This window comes from Engraulis encrasicolus, chromosome 21 (assembly GCF_034702125.1).
Source record: "Engraulis encrasicolus isolate BLACKSEA-1 chromosome 21, IST_EnEncr_1.0, whole genome shotgun sequence".
In the NCBI taxonomy this organism is placed as follows: Eukaryota; Metazoa; Chordata; class Actinopteri; order Clupeiformes; family Engraulidae; genus Engraulis; species Engraulis encrasicolus.
Genome location: NC_085877.1, coordinates 32,337,576 through 32,356,524, shown reverse-complemented (window position 1 = coordinate 32,356,524; position 18,949 = coordinate 32,337,576). Strand labels below are relative to the sequence as shown.

At 43.1% G+C, this 18,949-nt stretch overlaps 2 protein-coding genes across 3 annotated transcripts in view; both read left to right on the top strand.

Moving 5' to 3' along the window:
• Window positions 1–6,911, top strand: part of LOC134437374 (tenascin-N-like) — a 28,895-nt gene extending 21,984 nt beyond the window's left edge. Inside the window, exons 3-4 of the mRNA XM_063186867.1 lie at window positions 5,140–5,357; window positions 6,903–6,911. Of these exons, the coding sequence (XP_063042937.1) occupies window positions 5,140–5,357; window positions 6,903–6,911 (227 nt within the window). The remainder of the gene's footprint in view (window positions 1–5,139; window positions 5,358–6,902) is intronic.
• Window positions 6,912–15,076: 8,165 nt separating this feature from the next.
• LOC134437850 (tetratricopeptide repeat protein 29-like) overlaps window positions 15,077–18,949 on the top strand; it is an 8,837-nt gene continuing 4,964 nt past the window's right edge. For both annotated transcript variants that reach the window (XM_063187401.1, XM_063187400.1), the window contains exons 1-5: window positions 15,077–15,163; window positions 15,314–15,401; window positions 15,487–15,576; window positions 16,095–16,318; window positions 18,117–18,302. In XM_063187401.1, the coding sequence (XP_063043471.1) occupies window positions 15,331–15,401; window positions 15,487–15,576; window positions 16,095–16,318; window positions 18,117–18,302 (571 nt within the window). In that variant the 5' untranslated portion in view covers window positions 15,077–15,163; window positions 15,314–15,330. The remainder of the gene's footprint in view (window positions 15,164–15,313; window positions 15,402–15,486; window positions 15,577–16,094; window positions 16,319–18,116; window positions 18,303–18,949) is intronic.

The window sequence follows — 18,949 nt, the reverse complement described above, 5'->3', positions numbered from 1 at the left end:
GTCATACAAAGAATTTGAAATTACATTTCTTGCTTTCCCATACAGACATAGACTAATCTAGGTAAGGACGTAGACAGTATAGACATAGACAGTACTTATACATGGACTTAAGACAGTATGGACATAGACAGTGCTCATACAGACATTTAAAGTGCAAGACTGGACAACAGAAGACTTGTAGAGAACATACATTAAGAGGTAATTGTTGTGCTTTTTTTTTTTTTTTTTTTTCTAAAAGAGTCCTTTATAGCGTTCTGACATAGTAGTAGTAGCATTTTGAAGAAAAATAAATATTGTGTGTGTGTGTGTGTGTGTGTGTGTGTGTGTGTGTGTGTGTGTGTGTGTGTGTGTGTGTGTGTGTGTGTGTGTGTGTGTGTGTGTGTGTGTGTGTGTGTTTAGTGCAGGTAGAAGGTGCGGTGTGTGTGTGTGTGTTTAGTGCAGGTAGAAGGTGCGGTGTGCGTCTGTGTCTGTGTGTGTCTGTGTGTATGTGTGTGTGTGTGTGTGTGTGTGTGTCAGTGTGTGTATGTTTGGGTTTAGTGCAGAAAGTGCAGTGTGCTTGTGTGTGTGTGTGTGTGTGTGTGTGTGTGTGTGTGTGTGTGTGTGTGTGTGTGTGTGTGTGTGTGTGTGTGTGTGTGTGTGTGTGTGTGTGTGTGTGTGTGTGTGTGTTTTGAGTTAGTGCAGGTTGAGAGTTCAGTCACAAAAATAGTAGTGCAGGTGGAATGTTTCAGTCGCAGATATGGTGGTGGGGGATGATGGGTGGTGGGGGGGGTTGTCAGTGGCCTTGCTGGCTAGAGGCTGACAGTGGAGGGAGAGTGGGTTGAGTGTTCAGTATCTTGATTGCTTTGTGCATTGAGCTGCTTGCAAGCCTGGTGGTACGGAGGCGCCTGTACCTCTTTCCAGAGGGCAGGAGGCTGAACAGTTTGTGTGCAGGGTGGCTTGTGTCTTTGATGATCATCAGTGCTTTCCGGGTAAGGCGTGTGGTGTAAATGTCCTGCAGGGAGGGGAGTGGTACTCCAATGATCTTCTTCGCTGTGTTCACAACACACTGGAGTGTCTTCCTGTTTTTCTCTGTGCAGCTTCCTCCCCACACTGTGATGCAGTTGGACACGACGCTCTCTATGGTTCCTCTGTAGAATGTTGTCATGATGGAGGGTGTAGCACTTGCCTTCTTTAGTTTGCGCAAGAAGTAGAGACGCTGATGGGCCTTCTTCGCCAGTGATGTAGTGTTGGTGGTCCAAGAGAGGTCGTCGCTGATGTGCACTCCAAGGAACTTGGTGCTGCTCACTCTCTCCACAGCATCGCCGTCGATGGTCAGTGGTGGCAGTTGTTTTTGGACCCTCTGAAAGTTGACAACAATCTCCTTGGTCTTGTTGACATTCAGCAGGAGGTTGTTGTCTTTGCACCATGTGGCCAGCAGGTCTACTTCTTCTCTGTAGTGAGTCTCATCGCCCTTGGTGATGAGGCCCACCAGTGTTGTATCATCCGCAAACTTCACTAGATGGTTAGTGCTGTGGGTCGTTGTGCAGTCGTGTGTCAGCAGCGTGAACAGCAGGGGGCTGAGAACACAACCTTGCGGAGCCCCCGTGCTCAGGGTCAGGGTGCTTGAGGTGTTATTCCCTACCCGTACTGCTTGTGGTCTTTGCATCAGAAAGTCCAGCAGCCAGTTGCAGAGGGAGGTGCTGAAACCTAGTTTGTCCAGTTTTCTGATGAGTTGTTGTGGTATTATGGTATTGAATGCTGAACTGAAGTCAATGAACAGCATTCTCACATATGAGTCTTTATTGTCCAAGTGGGTGAGGGCTGGATGGAGGGCAGAGCAAATTGCATCCTCCGTGGATCGCTTGGCTCGGTATGCAAACTGGTATGGGTCCAGGTTGGGGGGTAAGGTGGCTTTGATGTGTGACAGGACTAGCCGTTCGAAGCACTTCATGATTATGGGCGTCAGTGCTACAGGACGGTAGTCATTGAAGCATGATGGTGATGATTTCTTCGGCACGGGTATGATGGTAGCAGCTTTGAAAAGTGATGGGATGACTGCTTGCTCCAGAGAGATGTTAAAGATGTCTGTGAAGACATCCTTCAGCTCTTCTGCACAATCCTTCAACTCTCGGCCAGGTATGTTGTCTGGGCCAGCTGCTTTGCTTTTTTTGCTTTGGGTTGATGGTGGCCAGTGTCCTCTTCACACTGGCAGAGGACAGGTAAAGGGGTTGATCATGGGGGGAGGGGGAGTTTTCTGTGGATGAGTGTCATTTTGTGCTTCAAAACGGGCAAAGAAACTGTTCAGGTCGTTTAGCAGAGAGGTGTTGTTGTCACAGCTTCGTGGTGCAGGCTTATAGTCCGCGATGGCCTGTATGCCCTGCCACAGGCTCTCTGCTGTCTTTGAAGTGTGTTGTTATTTTGTCCGAGTATTCCTTTTTTGCTTTCCTGATGCCCTGGGACAGGTTTGCCCTGGCTGTTTTTAGGCCAGCTACGTCTCCTTCTCTGAAGGCTTTGTCTCTGGCCCTCAGCAGTCGGTGAACGTCTCCTGTGAACCATGGCTTCTGGTTGGCCCTGGTGGTGATGTGTTTTATTTCTGTAACATCATCGATGCATTTTGTGATGTAGGAGGTCACGGTGTCTGTGTACTCCTCAATGTCAATGTGATTGCTGTGGGTGGCAGCTGTTTTGAAAATGTCCCAATCTGTGGTTTCAAAGCAGTCCTGTAGTCGTGAAACGGCCCCCTCTGGCCATTTTCTCACCTCCTTCTGAACTGGTTTGGTGAGTTTTGCACTTTGTAAGCTGGCAGTAGCAGGATGGTTAAGTGATCTGATTTTCCGATGTGGGGGAGGGGTTTTGCCTTGTATGATCCCTTCTGATTTGTGTAAACAAGGTCCAGGGTGTTTTGTTCTCTTGTTGGGAAGTTGACATGTTGGTGAAATTTTGGAAGTATTGTTTTGAGATTTCCGTGGTTGAAGTCTCCCAAGACCACTGTGCATCTTGTTGTTCACTGATGCCCCGATGCAGCTCGTTCAGTGCCTCGCTTCTGACGCCGTTGTTGTTGCTGGGGACGAGATATACTGCGACTAATAGGATAGTGGATATTTCTCTGGGTAAATAGAAGGGTCGGCACTTGATGATCATGAACTCCACTAGTGGAGAGCAGTGCCTCTGTACCACCGTAGCATTATTGCACCAAGCATCATGTGTGTAAACACATATTCCTCCCCCTCGTTTTTTCTCTGCAAGGGCTCTGTCCGCTCGGTGGCACGTTAGTTGTTCCAGTTGTAAAGCCGAGTCGGGTATGCCGTCGTTCAGCCATGATTCTGTGAACACCGTCACGCAGCAGTTCCTCACGGTTTTGTTCGCTGATCTTAGTAGCCGTATGTCATCCATCTTATTGTCCAGAGATCTGACGTTTGCCAAGAGAATTGATGGTATTGCTGGACGAGTTGGGTTGGCTGCAAGCCGTGTTTCGACGCCACCTCGTTTGCCCCTTTTCCTAATTCTGGAGCATCGCTTTCGGCGTCTCCATGTAGGCGAGGCAGACGGGTCCGCTGTAGTCCTATGCCGCCGAAGTATTCCTAGTTCTTCCAGCGTCTTCGTTGGTATATCCAATGCATTGCTTAAGTTGTCCATTCTTATCTGCAACAGCTGTTGCCGACTGTACGTGCGTTCCGACATAGTTTCCGACGATAGACATTTCGAAAGACACATTTTAACACAAATAAACACTGAAAGTTGGGAAAGCAAGGAGCTGCTGCAACTACATGCGCCGCGTCCGGAAGAATACTGCCTATTCTGTATTTCATTTAGGGGATGGCGGGTAATGGTAAAGCGTTCACGATTCAACGTGCATCAAGATACACATGCCAAGATCCAATTCTGTAATGACTAGAGATGTACAGGATCCAAGATCCGGTTCCGGATCCGGCAGGATAATAGGTTATTTCAGACTATACGGATCCCGCAGGATCTTAAGCAGTGGATCAGGTATCCGACAGTTACCTAAAAATCAGGATCTGGGGCATCTCTACTTTTTACTTAGCCTAGGCTTTTCAGTCAGTCTTTCACAACCCCAATCGCTGCATGGAGTGAAAGCCCTTTGGAAGCGGTCATTGAAGGCAGTGTGGCAGTAAGCCAATGAGTCTTAAAAACAGTTTGTGCCAACGTAATAAAAAGGGCCTACGTGTGCAAGTTGGCTATGTGTTCCAACCCTTTCGTAGGATCCGGTATCCGGTTCCGGATCCGGCAGGATCTTTAACAGTGGATCCTATCCGGCAGGATCCTAAAAATCAGGATCCGGTGCATCTCTAGTAATGATGCATTATTAATTCATGTATTGCGATTCATTGTGATATTTAGCCTACTTAAAATTAGGGCTGGGACTAGATTTGAAAAAAATATCGAATTAATCTACAGGTTTTGAAATTAATTAATTGAATTAATCGCATTTAAATATCTGACTTGAGAACAGTGAAAATTTTGTTTTTTCACATGGATTTTGAATAATTACAATAAATAAGCTTAATCTAAAAATATGGTTCATTTTCAAATGAAGAGAGAACTCTTCTCAGCTTCCTGTTCACCATAAGACATAATACTGCCCTCCACTGGTCTAATCCAGAACTACTGTATATATCTGTATTATAGTGCGATCATTTTTTTAAATCGCGTTAATTAATTAATCGAATCGAGTGATTAATTAATCAAAATTAATGCATTAATGTCCCAACCCTACTTGAAATACATCTTATTCGTCAGTTGCTGTGTAGCATTCATATATCTTTAGTTAAGCATTTTAGCATCTGGGAGATACAGTCATAGGAAAACGTTTGTACACCCTTGGAAATTTTTCGCATTTCTGTCAAAATTGGTCTTATTAAAACATCGTCTGATCTTCCCGGAAATCACAAGAAGGAAAAAACAGATTCTGCTTAAATTTCAAAGGGTGTACAAACTTAAATACATATTATTTACTCTACTGAGAAAAAATGTGGCAAATTCAATTTTATTATTATTATATAATCGATTGTCATGAATCGAGGCAGTATATTGTGAAAAGAAGTATTGCAATACTGTACATTGTCATGAATCAATGCATTGTCCTGACACCTCTAATTGAATTGTCAACCAAAGTTGCTGTGTATGAATGCATTCTAGGCATCCCCATCCCTGGGAATCTAGTGGTGGGGTCTGTGACTGCAACATCTGCCCATCTGAGTTGGAGCATGCCCAGTGAGATGGATGAGATTCCACACAGTTTCCTGGTCTCCTACCACAGCAAAGGGGCTGAGCCCCAGACCATCACCACAGAGTCCTGCAGTGTAGTCATCACAGGCCTGACACCAGACATTGGACATTCTGTGTCCATCTTTACTGTAGTTCAGGATGGGCGAAAAGGACAACCAGCAGTTACTTTCATCAAAACAGGTCAGGGGTTTGCAAATTGGGGAAATTGATTTGGTGACTTTGCTGACCAATAGGGTATCTGTGACATTGCAGAATATGCTTCGTCACGGTATAGAGTTATAATTTCATGACTTGCTGTTTGGTCCGCTAAGTTCATTCATCATCAGCAGGCAATCCCCCCTCTGGGAGAAATCAATTCACCCCGAATCTATCTGATGATGAGACTGGTAACAAAGTCACTTGGAGGGGGAGTAGGGAGAAGAAATCATCTACAGCGCCAACCACCAATGTCCAAGCTCAAGACCTTGCAGCAGAAGAAAAGCACAAGGTCCCGATTGAGCCTGATTCATCTTCCACCATTATTGGTACGTCACTTTCTTTGATTTTACGTTATAGGCAATTACAATTTGTATACAGTGCAGTAGAGTAGGTTTTAGTGCAAAGGAAAATAGTTCATCATACAGTGTATGTACAATAAGAAGCTAATAGAGTGCAAGATCCGAAAATAATAGGACCATTTTTAAATAGCACTGTATGTCCTCAATTGCTCAACATGCAAATGTAAACTTGGCCTTCATTCTAGTGATGTGTTTAAGTGTGAAAGTAAGGGGATATCTGCCAAATCGATTTGTACTTTGTATTTGTTGGCTTTGCATTCTTGTTTATGAACCATAACATCAGCGGACTGTCAGTGCAGCTTCCACTCCACACAGCAATCCAGCTGGAGAGGATGCTCTCAATGTTTCCTTTGTAGAATTTGCACCCTGCACCCAGCATCACATTTGAAGTATGTATGCTGATAAAGTAGTGGTGCTTCTAGGCTTTCTCACTGAAGTTGCTTTTATGTTAACCATGCTTTTCCTGCTCTGTAGATTGGAAGCTAGATTGTTTTGAACAAACTTTAAACTCAGTACACAGAGCATCTGAGCATCATCAATAAATCATCAATAGCATCTTAAACGAGAATATTGTTAATTTTAATATGCAGTTGCATTGCTCACTCTACCCTTGACATGACAGTATGCATATTTTTGTTCAGCCATTTCTGAGATCCAGGCCAGGGCATGTGTTTGTTTACAGTGAAATAAAAAATCATCAAAAAAGTTTGTGGTTTGTTGTAAGGTGTCTACTGGTGTTTCAGAACTTTTGGAATTATATTTGGGGCATGTTAAGACATTGCAAGCCATATGTAAACAAACCTATGCCCCTGTGGCCAGAATCTTGGATAGGCCTAAATAAAAAAATGGCATATATTCGAGTATTAGTCAAGGGTAGAGTGAGCATATATAATTATAATTAATCATACAACTGCATGTTGAAATTAGCCGGAGTTTCCCTTTAAGTAAAGTTGTTAAAGTGACCTTGTAGATCTGCACATGATGCTTTTGTGGACTCAATTAACAGACTATTGAGCTCATTTTAGGAAATCTACTGTCTCTCTTCTGCAGGGCCCTGGAAGACTGCTGTTGTGTGTCTGGGTCTGCTGTGCACTCTCCTGCTGTGTGGCATTGCAGTCCAGATGATGAAGCAGGACAACTTGGTTTCAGAGAAATCTATACTGCAGACCCGATACAATAACTTGGTGTCAGAGAGGTCCAACTTACAAAAACGATATGACAATCTCAACAGAGAGAAAATTCAGCTGCAGACCAGTTACAACACCATGAGTGTAGAACAAGCAAAATTACAGGCCAGTTACGACAGCCTCTTTTCAGAAAAACCTCAGCTACAGACTGAATACAATAATATGTTCTCAGAGAAATCTAGTTTACAAGAACGATATGACCGCGTAAACAGAGTGAAATCTCAGCTCCAAGATAAATATGACTGTCTGACTAGAGACAAATCTCAGTTACAGGAGAGATGTGATGCCATCACTGCCGAGAGGGACACCCTACTACAGAGGACAGTTACTGCCAGTGAGTATGAAGTAAACAGATACATTTGGACCAGTGTGATGTAGAAGTGAAAATTATTGAATAGTAATGAAACTTCATTAATATTTTCACTGTGTTTTTTCCATACAGAAAAACAGATTACACAGTATGCAGGTATGTGTTTTTATTAATGCAAACAGATTCATTTGATTTGATTTAGAGAAGTACATTCATTTCATTTTTGATGGATCAAAGCTTATTTTGATTGCAGTTGTAAATGTAGTATAATATCTGTGTGTATTTATTGATGCAAATGAATTATTTTGATTTTTAGAAATGTAATAACCTGACTCTTGCCAGATGAATGGATTCTGCCTTGGTCCACAAACATTCATCTGAAATGATGGCATAGGCTTAGGTCTGCGAAGGCATGATTTTATTAAAAAAAAAAAAAAAATCACGTGATTGGAGAAAGTACTTGTCATATATTTTTAGAAGCTGTTGCATATTGATACAGTATGAATGTTTTTGTATATGTATATGGATATATTCTTTTAAAACATGTAAACAGAGTATTAGAATGCTCATTTCAAAACTCCTCATTTTCCCCCACATGTGTTTATATGTAGGGCTACCTAAACGGATAAAAATATATCCGCTATAACTGTAACTATAACTATATCTGCATATGCGTAATCAGCCCCTTAATAAAGTACTACTTGAACTACCGTACTGGCCCGTATAAGAGCAGGTTTTTGTTCCAAAAATAGCGCTTTAAAAAGGGAGGTCGTCTTATTTTTGCGGATATGACAAAATAGCTCCAAAAACAATGTTTTGACTTAACTGAATGATTTAGCCATTGTCTTTCAAAACAATGACACAATACTGCATAATGAAGTGGTCAAGAAGTTGTGTTGTCCACATCAACTTTGTAGCTGCTGGCCCTGCCGTGGCCTAACGGTAGGTCACTGGGTTACTATGTTGGCGACACGACGGGTTCAATTCCAGCCTGGGTCATTTGCTGATCCTTCCCGTCTCTCTCTCCCCACTCATTTCCTGTCTCTCCTCCACTGTCGTGTCAGAAATAAAGGCAAAAAAGCTCTAACATTTTTTAGATGCTATCCTCATTAAGCCTACTCTATGAATGGTAATAATCTGACCTCTATATCAGCTGTCAATATCAATGCGGTGTGGATGGACACTGCAGGGAAAAAAAAACAATGTTCGATCATGTCTCATCGTTCTGCTTTTATTTGCATTCAGTTTTTGGTGGTCATCTGACAGAGTTAAAACAGACGAACAGAAAATGAACAGCGATTTGACTAAGTACCTAAGTAAGTTTTGGATGCTGGCATCAACAAGCCGTTCAATGGTCATCTGTGCAAGAAAGTAGCGCCTATCTGGAAACCCTGAGTGATCAAAAAGAGGCGGAAAATCTGTGCTGAATATGTACCTCTGTGGTCTGTTACAACGAATGTTCATGGAAATTACAGTGTGTAATGTGTTCTATATAAATCTGATTATTTATAAACAGCATTTTGACATAAATAGGTTTCGTATGTGAAACAAAATGTTGCTGATCAAAAAATGTTTTTCTCCAAAATTTAATCTGCAAAATGGGGCTGTCCTATATTCAGGATCGTCTTGTATTTGGGCCAATACGGTACTCACAGATTCGAAAATACAGTTGAAATTACAGAATTAATGTTGACAAGTGAGTCCATGCGAGTATCGAGTATCTGAAACAATTGTCACGTTTCACTTATTTTTTTCCTTCACTTGTTTAAACATACGTGACATTTCGGAAACTGCAAAACTGGTTGGTATGGCTGCATGGGGAGCTGGATGAATCTGAAAATCCTCCAGATCATTGAATAAGCTCAGGATGCTGAGTTTAAATACACCAGGGGCTGGTGAGAGCCAGGATGGAAATGTAATTTTAATATCAACAAATAGTGTGTTTGGCATCACAGCAGTGATGAAGGAAAAATGAGAGCTGAAAATGTGCAACTTCATACACCTTATCCAAAATACTAATCTATATAATGCTAATTTCCCTATTATTACTATTCTGTTTACTATGGAAACTAGACTGCCTGTGCAGTCGCCTTCGACTGCTTAAGGTATATCCCCGAAACGCGACGCTTCCAGTCCCCAATCATTCCTACCACTCCTGTCCACCTTTTCATGAACGTTTATGATAAATACAAAATATAAAATAAATATATTTAATATCTATACATAGATCAATGACGTGCATAGGCTTAAAACCAAATGACTATTGTGTAAATGAAGGAAATAATGGGGCAAATGGTAACACTGTTTTAATGGTTCACTATTACAGTGGATATACCACATTAGGTACAGTGTAATAACCAGTGTAACAATATTTAATACCACGTCATACCAGTGTGACACCATGTACCAATTTTGTACTTATATCATGTAGGCTATTTGTGTGTAAGTGGTATTACATGGTATTGCATATTTGTACACTGGTATTACACTAGTATTACATGGTATTACTTATTGTTACACTGGTTATTACACTGTACCTGGTATTGCCTATTTTTACACTGGTATTACACTAGTATTACATGGTATTAAATATTGTTACACTGGTTATTACACTGTAGGCCTACCTGATATGGTAGATTCACTGAAATGGTGAACCATTAAATTAAGGAGTTACCGGGCAAATCAATCAAATCGGCCATCTTGAATTCGGCCATCTTGAAAGTGTTAACCTCCAAACTCTAATCAGTTCATGAACCCACCCTAGAGCATTCACACACCAAATCTGTGACAAATCCATCCACCCGGTCAGAAGTAATGGGCCAAACAAAAATTCGGCCATCTTGAATTCGGCCATCTTGAAATTGTTGACCTCCAAACTCGAATCAGTTCATGAACCTACCCTAGAACATTCACACACCAAATCTGGGACAAATCCATCCACCCGGTCAGAAGTTATGGACCAAACAAAAATTCGGCCATCTTGAATTCGGCCATCTTGAAAGTGTTAACCTCCAAACTCTAATCAGTTCATGAACCCACCCTAGAGCATTCACACACCAAATCTGGGACAAATCCATCCACCCGGTCAGAAGTAATGGGCCAAACAAAAATTCGGCCATCTTGAATTCGGCCATCTTGAAATTGTTGACCTCCAAACTCGAATCAGTTCATGAACCTACCCTAGAACATTCACACACCAAATCTGGGAAAAATCCATCCACCCGGTCAGAAGTTATGGACCAAACAAAAATTCAGCCATCTTGAATTCGGCCATCTTGAAAGTGTTAACCTCCAAACTCTAATCAGTTCATGAACCCACCCTAGAGCATTCACACACCAAATCTGGGACAAATCCATCCACCCGGTCAGAAGTAATGGGCCAAACAAAAATTCGGCCATCTTGAATTCGGCCATCTTGAAATTGTTGACCTCCAAACTCGAATCAGTTCATGAACCTGCCCTAGAGCATTCACACACCAAATCTGGGACAAATCCAAACATCCGTTCAAAAGTTATCGCGTTAACACGAAAGACCTTACGCGGCGGCGGACGCGGCGGCGGACGCGGCGGCGGCGGCGGCGGCGGTGCACGCAAAACCATTACATCCCCGACGCTCCGCGTTTCGGGGATATAAATATGAGACCTTGCTGATTAATAGAACAGACAGACAGCAAAATTGAACTATTCCTGCATTACAATACAATACAATACAATACAATACAATACAATACAGGCCTACTAATGAATTAACGAATTAATTAACTCTCTCTCTCTCTGTCTCTCTCTCTCTCTCTCTCTCTCTCTCTCTCTCTCTCTCTCTAGTGGATGTGACGCTTGATCATGATACAGCTCATACGGACCTCATCCTGTCTGCTGATGGGAAAGAAGTGAAGGATAGTCCTGACAACCCCAAACGGTTTGATAATGATATCGATGTACTGGGCAAGCTTCAGCTCTGGTAGATTTTACATTGAGGTGCAGGTCAGTGGTAAGACAAAATGGTACATGGGAGTAGCCAGAGAATCCTATGATAGAAAAGGTGAAACATATCTGAGCCCTACAAATGGGTTCTGGACAATATGGCTGAGGGATAGTGAGTATGAGGCATTAGATGTTCCCTCTGTCACCCTCTCCCTGACAGAGAAGCCAGAGAGGGTGGGGGTGTTTGTGGATTATGGGGCAGGTTTGGTCTCCTTTTATGATGCAGACAGGTGGAGTCTAATCTACTCTTTCAAAGGTGTCTCCTTCAGGGAGAAAATCTATCCCTACTTCAGCCCCTGCCTACATGAGAATGGCAAGAACTCTGCTCCACTGGTCATCACTCCAGTCACCTGTTTCAAGTAATTTCAATCAGTGAAGAACATGGAATACTTGTTCAGTTGTTAAATTGATTCAGACAATCTTTCATCAAGTGTACACGAAACATGCACATTAGTTAAAGAGTTGTAGTTAAAATGTTGTTTGCTGTTTTTCTATGGCTTTTTGTGCTCAGATGACAAAAAAAACGCTGCTTTAGAAATGCGTTATGTTAAGAGCAGTTTATTTTGCCGTTTGTAAAACAGATTTTTATGATTTTGTAGAGACGATTACAATAAAGGATGTCATATTGATGATTACATGCAAACCAATGACCTCTTGTCTTCATTTGAAATTCAAACATTTGTAGTTTAATGTGAATGAAAACAGACAAGTCCATTTGTCCAACCCCCAAAGAATAGTGGTAATAGCGTACATTTTATATCATAGGTTAAAATTAGGCCTAAAGTCATTGTGTAAGTGCAACACCATGATATTACATTTACAGCAGTTATTCGACTTTACCTACTAAGGTATATGGACTGTGTTGTTGCTGGAAAAAACTGCCACAAATTTTATCCAATCAGCTCAGAATTAGATGATCAGATAGTAACTGTGGTCTACAGCAGTGGTTCTCAAACTGTGGTCCAGGACCCACGGGTGGGCCCTGATGGTGTTCCAAGTGGACCTTGAAATCAATTTCTAAAAATCAGAATATTTTTTGTGTGCATGTTACTGTTGACTATGTATTTGAACTGCATTGTTTATTGGGGTAGAGGTGGACCCTGAACATTTGTGAACATTTCAAGTGTGCCCCAAGTTGGAATAGGTTGGGAACCCCTGGTCTACAGTAACCAGTTCCTCAGTAAAGTGTTGGAAGGAAACTGTAGCACGTTTTGTAGCTTCTACTTTTGACACCTCTGGGCCTAAATGACTAAGTGGATCTCAGTGCCATTCATCTTCTTTCAGTCTCTAATCTGCTGTAATCACGTTTACCACAGGGGGGCAGTGGAGAGCTTGTAGTTTCTGCCCTGGCCTTGTACTCTGCCCTTCCTTTTTTACCTGTTTCTATCAGATGTGTCAGAGGCAAAAAATATTAGAATTGAATCCATGGTGTAAGTATAGACCATATTACATAGCTGTTAGAGTAGTTATTCCAATGTAACTAATGAGGCAAATAGACTGCGTTGTATATAAAAAACACAACACAAATCAACTGATCGTAAGTAGGCCTGCATTGGTCTACTGCAGCGCAACATGCTGCTGTCCAAGGTCCTGATCCAGTTCTGAGGAACGCTGGAAGCTCATTCACAGTGTCGTAACTTCAGTAGACTGTTCCAGGTATGGAGTCTACTGCAGACCTACAGCTGATTTCAGTGAAGCAGAGCTGGCCTTGTCCTTCTGGCTGGTATAAATATGCCACAGGTGGGGGATGCACACTCGTAGGCAACCTCCCCCTTGTTGACAAACTGTTCACACCCAAATATGTCAGGACACCACACCAGTATGGACGTTTAAAAATAATGATATATATTGTACACCAGTATTAAAATAGCCCATGTGTCCTATGTATCCTGTAGTTCTCAATAAAAGTTTGGCAGGCTCCATAGCATCCAGCTGGTTGGGAAGGCCATGGGCTCATCGGTGCAAGCGAGGCGCGGACGTGTAGGAGACACGGGGGTGGTAGCTTACCAGTCAAAATACTGCCAAAATGCTCCCCCTGTCAGAAATACATTAGCAGATCACACTAGCACTGCTCTAAATATACACTCCAAGTGAAGTGGTGGGTGAACGCAAAGTACCGTATGGGAGTGCACAGCGTGTTCCTCAGGGTAGTTGGTAACAGTGGGGGTGCTGAGCCCCACCACACAAGTAGCCTACATGTGCATCAGGGAATGTAATGAATAAAAGGAAAGTAAAGGTTTGCTTAGGCTCAGAGAAGCAGAGCTGACCTTGTACTTTGGTATAGGCTGGCTGGTATAAATACAGTGGGAGAAGCAGTGGTATTATCTGCATTGCATCTTTACATGAAGGCAAACACCACCAGATGAAGGTTTTTCATTAAAGTCCCTCTAAGATAGTCGTCCTGTGGTGCAGCATGGGCATGCTGTGTGTTTTGGTGTGTGGGTGTATATGTCTACTCTGCATCAAACACCCCTCGAAAATAAGAACTTGTTTGCTATCATAACGCCCTTGTACATTTCTAGCAAATGTTTAAGAGTGGTAGTGAGTGAGAGAGTGGCATTTTTAGCTAATTCTGTGCAAAGTGTATTTTTTAGACTGTTTTGATCAAAAACAGGAAGGACAGACATATGGAAGAATGCTCCAGTTGCTTTTCCACTTCCCCAGGACATCAGAACCCAAATGGCTAAATAATGGATGGGTGTTGGAACATGGCTAAAAGATTAAAAACAGGCACAGGGAATTTCAAATCTGGGAAAGTGGAAAGGGAACTGGAGCATTCTTCCAAATGATTCTCTTTACTAGTTTTAACCAAAATAGTGTAAAAACACACTTTTCAAGGATTTTGCTAAAATCGCCCATCCACTGCCATTCAAAATTTCAAGCATATTGTGCCACCCTTTAGCATTAATCAAATTTGTTAAGATTTTACAAGGGCGTTATGTTAATACAAAGGAACAATTTTGCAAAAGCAGAGCAGGATTTTCAAACATTGGGGCATTTCACCCTACTACTTAATCCTGAGTTAATGTAGGCCTACTTAAAATAGAGAAAAAAAACCACTATATGGCATCTGTACGCCTACTCATTGTTCTGTATGTCCTGTGCACTTTGTATCTGCAAGCGTTGTATGCTATGTCCTTGATTGTAAGTCACTTTGAATAAAATCCTCTGCCTAATGTAATGTAAAATGTAATACATTTATTATCGTGGTATTCACTCATCATCTACTTGAAAGTTTGCCACGCAGGGGGCAGTGGAACGAGCTCTGATTAATAACTTGGTGGCAGTTGCCTACTTCAGGCCACTCTGAATTGGCTCTGATTTAGGCCTATATACTTTGTGTGACAGAATGTGCCAGGTCCAGTTGGCCTACATCACTCAAAATAGGCCCTGAACTTTCTGTGAAATGCTACACCACCAGTGCATCATTCTTTTTTTTAATTCTGTAGCCTAATTATGGCCTACTTATGCCATACAGCCTAGGCACAACAAAGTTCTCAGCAAGGGAATATTGCCATTTAACTTAGGCCTACAAGTTTATTATAGCCTAACCAAAATTAAGGACTTAATTAACAATTTTTCATAGTCCACACACACACGCGCGCGCGCGCGCGCACACACACACACACACACACACACACACACACACACACACACACACACACACACACACACACACACACACACACACACACACAATAAAATCTATCTTAAAGGCCTATATAAAATCTTTATATAGCCTACGGCTCTGCACTGAAATATGCTATGCTACCCCCTTCTGGCCTCTTTGTAGTGCTACTTTTTACCAGAAGCAGGAGCGCGCGTCTGTCACTATGGCGACAGTCAATGTGTCTCGTAATCGCCGTCAAGTAAAGTCCCACATGAACAGGAAGAAAGGGGTGAGTTCCTCCCAATAGGATAGGAATGTGGATTAATGTAATTGTATCTTTGTAACTAACAAACAAATAAGACGTGTCTTTAGCAGGTTATCGCTTTCTTTGCTGTTCCGGTTACCCGAGACTCCTTGAACTTCCTTTCAATCTTTGCAGAATGTCAAAAAAGAGCCATGAGTGCCTCTCGAGTCCTCGCGTTGTTGCCTGACATCAGCGCCAACAAAATCACTGACCTGGCTGTTAGGTATGCATGTCATGCTTCAGGTCGCAATTTCTCTTAGGCATCGGTAGATTCGAGGCTTAAACATCAGCTGGTCATTTTTTTTAAGGTCGCGCAGTCCGAAGAAAACAAGGACCACCCCACAGCCCATAGACCACACTGGTCAAACTCCACGTCCATCAAAAGATGAAATTGCTCTGTGAGTTGTTTTTTGTGCTTTTGGTAGGCTCTGAAAACTCGCTAAACGATTTGTTTGTCACCCAGGGTTAGAGCACATGTCACACAGGTTAACAGGTGGAAGTGCGTCGTAGGCCTAAATGAGGATTCATTTGGATTGTGGGCACCTGTGAAAGTGCATCAGACATTGGCCTAGGGCTAGGCTATGTAAGTGAAAGATACCGGGATTGTACATTAGTTAAAAAAATATATATATTGTGTGTGTGTGTGTGCTTTGTCTAGGTGAATTTAACTTTGTTAAGGCTCATATAGGCTAAGTTCCCTTAAGCCTTAAGGTTTGGGACTATTGACTATTTGGGACTATTTGAGACTATTTCTTCCACCTGACCCCACATTGCTCTACTAGGGATGGTAGCCTAAACACCCTGTAAGCTGTAAGGCGCATTGGATAAAAGCTTAATGCAATGTGATGTGTTGTAATGTAATATAATGTAATGTCTGTGTAACCACCTCTCCAAACGTGTTTCTGCTGTACCCCAGGTGGCGTAACTCGCAGCGGCAGAATGTGTGTGTGGCCATGCTGCGGCAGGGCTTCCACCTCTCCTTCCAGGAGCTGCTGTCGGTGCTCCAGCGCTTCGAGGAGACGCGGCAGGCCGGCGGCCCCGATAACGCCCTCTGGTACCTGCCCCCCCTGCAGGAGCAGCCCCACAAGCTCCTCACCCTCCAGACGCACCTCACCTGCGCAGAGACCGCCTTCAGAACAGGTAGTAACAAAACAATAGGCTACCATATGTGACGGAGGTCATCTTGCACCTGTTTACCCCCCTCGGGGATCGAACGTGCGACCTTGTCAACTACAACGGTTCGGCAATGGGAGACACAGTGCGATACCGCTGGGCCAAGAGACTAGTCTCTCGGCCCAACGGCACGAGACTGTATGAGGCTATCGGAGGGAGGTTTACCAACGTTCCACGCCAACTCTGTGCTAGTTAGCCTCCGTTACACTCTCCCCCTTAAACCTCACTCCCATCCCGGGTCAGCGGCACCACTGTGACGGAGGTCATCTTGCACCTGTTCACCCCCCTCGGGGATCGAACGTGCGACCTCGTCAACTACAGCGGTTCGGCAATGGGAGACACAGTACGATACCGCTGGGCCAAGAGACTAGTCTCTCGGCCCAACGGCACGAGACTGTATGAGGCTATCGGAGGGAGGTTTACCAACGTTCCACGCCAACTCTGTGCTAGTTAGCCTCCGTTACACATACAATAGGATACAACATTATATTATATTAAATTACATTTGGCAGGCGCTTTCTTACAAAGCGATTAACAATCGACGACATAATCGTAGCATAAAGCACTTGGACAATAATACTCTTACACATTCAGCCCCACAAGCTACTCACCCTCCTGACGCACCTCACCTGTGCCAAGACCGCATTCAGAACAGGTAATATCAATACAATACAGCACAGGACAGTGCAATACAACACCATACATACCATACCATACCATACATATTCAGCCCCACAAGCTGCTCACCCAGATGCATCTCAACAATGCTGAAACGAATAGTATAGAACATAATAGAAATAGAATAGATTAGAAAATAACAGAATAGAATACAGGGGTTCCCAAACTTCACCATGGCAAGGCAAGGACCCCCACCCCTATATTCCATCCAAGGTCCCCCTGACGTGAGCCGTGCCACACTATTTTTTCTGTGCACCTGTTTTCACGACTTAATGAAGTTTGTGCAGTCCTAAACCCATTCATAGTGCTACAGAACGCATAATACACATGTATAAACATTGTAAAGAAGAAAATGATTCCACTGGGTTTGTTCAGCTTGTTTTTGGTTTCTTTTAGCTACGTAAGCTATTAGATTTATTAAATTATTCATTTTATTTAGCTATTTTTTCCCTGCCAACCTGACGGGCCCCCCCTGGCATCCCCTTGCGGCCCCCACTTTGAAAATCACTGGATTACAGTATGCACTTCTGGCCCCACAATCTCCTCACCCCACAAGACATACCTGACTTGCACCGAGACAGCCTTCAGAACTGTTAAAAAGGCAGCACATACATTTAGAATAGATTAGAATACAATAGAGAACAATGCAAAACAGCATTGTTCAATACAGCACAATACATCACTGTACCATACACATTCAGCCCCACTAGCTGCTCACCCTGCAGACACACCTCATCAGTGCCGCCTTCAGAACTGGTAATGGAATAGAGTAGAATAGAGTGCAATACAATAAAGTGCAGAACCATACAATATCATAACCTGGGAAAATTCATGCTGCCTTGCACAATCGTTCCGATTTGAAAGACATTCTCATTTGTGATTACCAGGTGGTAACCAGGCAAACGATACCATATCCTACCATGCAATGCAGAAATACAATAAGATATAATGTACATGGCTGTCTTTGTATATTTATTTTTTGTGTTCTTTATGTAGCCACTTGGAATCTCATTGTGCTTGTATAATTACAATATTGCATTTCTATTATACAATATTTCTATTTCTATGTCTATCTATATGTGCGTAGGGAACTTTGTGAAGGTGTACGAGGAGCAGCTGGCCCTGGCGCAGTACTTCACGGGCCCCGAGGAGGGCTGGATCAGCCTGCACTTCCACCTGCAGGCCCTAGCCTCCGCCCAGAAGGTCAAGACCGACGGCGGCCGCAAGGAGGCCGAAGCCAACGCCAACCTGGCCAGGCTGTACCTAGAGCAAGGTGACGTATTAGCAAAACACGTTTGTCCATTATGCCAATCTGGCCAGGCTTTACCTAGAGCAAGGTGACATACCAGTAGCTAGGCTGTACCTTGAACAAGGTGACATAGCTAAGTTCTAGAGCAAGGGGACATAGCTAGGCTGTACATAGAGCAAGGTGACATAGCTAACCTGTCCTAGAACAAGGTGACATAGCTAGGCTGTACCTAGAACAAGGTGACATAGCTAGGCTGTACCTAGAGCAAGGTGACATAGCTAAGTTCTAGAGCAAGGGGACATAGCTAGGCTGTACCTAGAGCAAGGTGACATAGCTAACCTGTCCTAGAACAAGGTGGCATAGCTAGGCTGTACCTAGAACAAGGTGACATAGCTAGGCTGTACCTAGAGCAAGGTGACATAGCTAGTTTCTAGAGCAAGGGGACATAGCTAGGCTGTACCTAGAGCAAGGTGACATAGCTAACCTGTCCTAGAACAAGGTGGCATAGCTAGGCTGTACCTAGAACAAGGTGACATAGCTAGGCTGTACCTAGAGCAAGGTGACATAGCTAGTTTCTAGAGCAAGGGGACATAGCTAGTTTCTAGAGCAAGGGGACATAGCTTGACTGTACCTAGAACAAGGTGACATAGCTAGTTTCTAGAGCAAGGGGA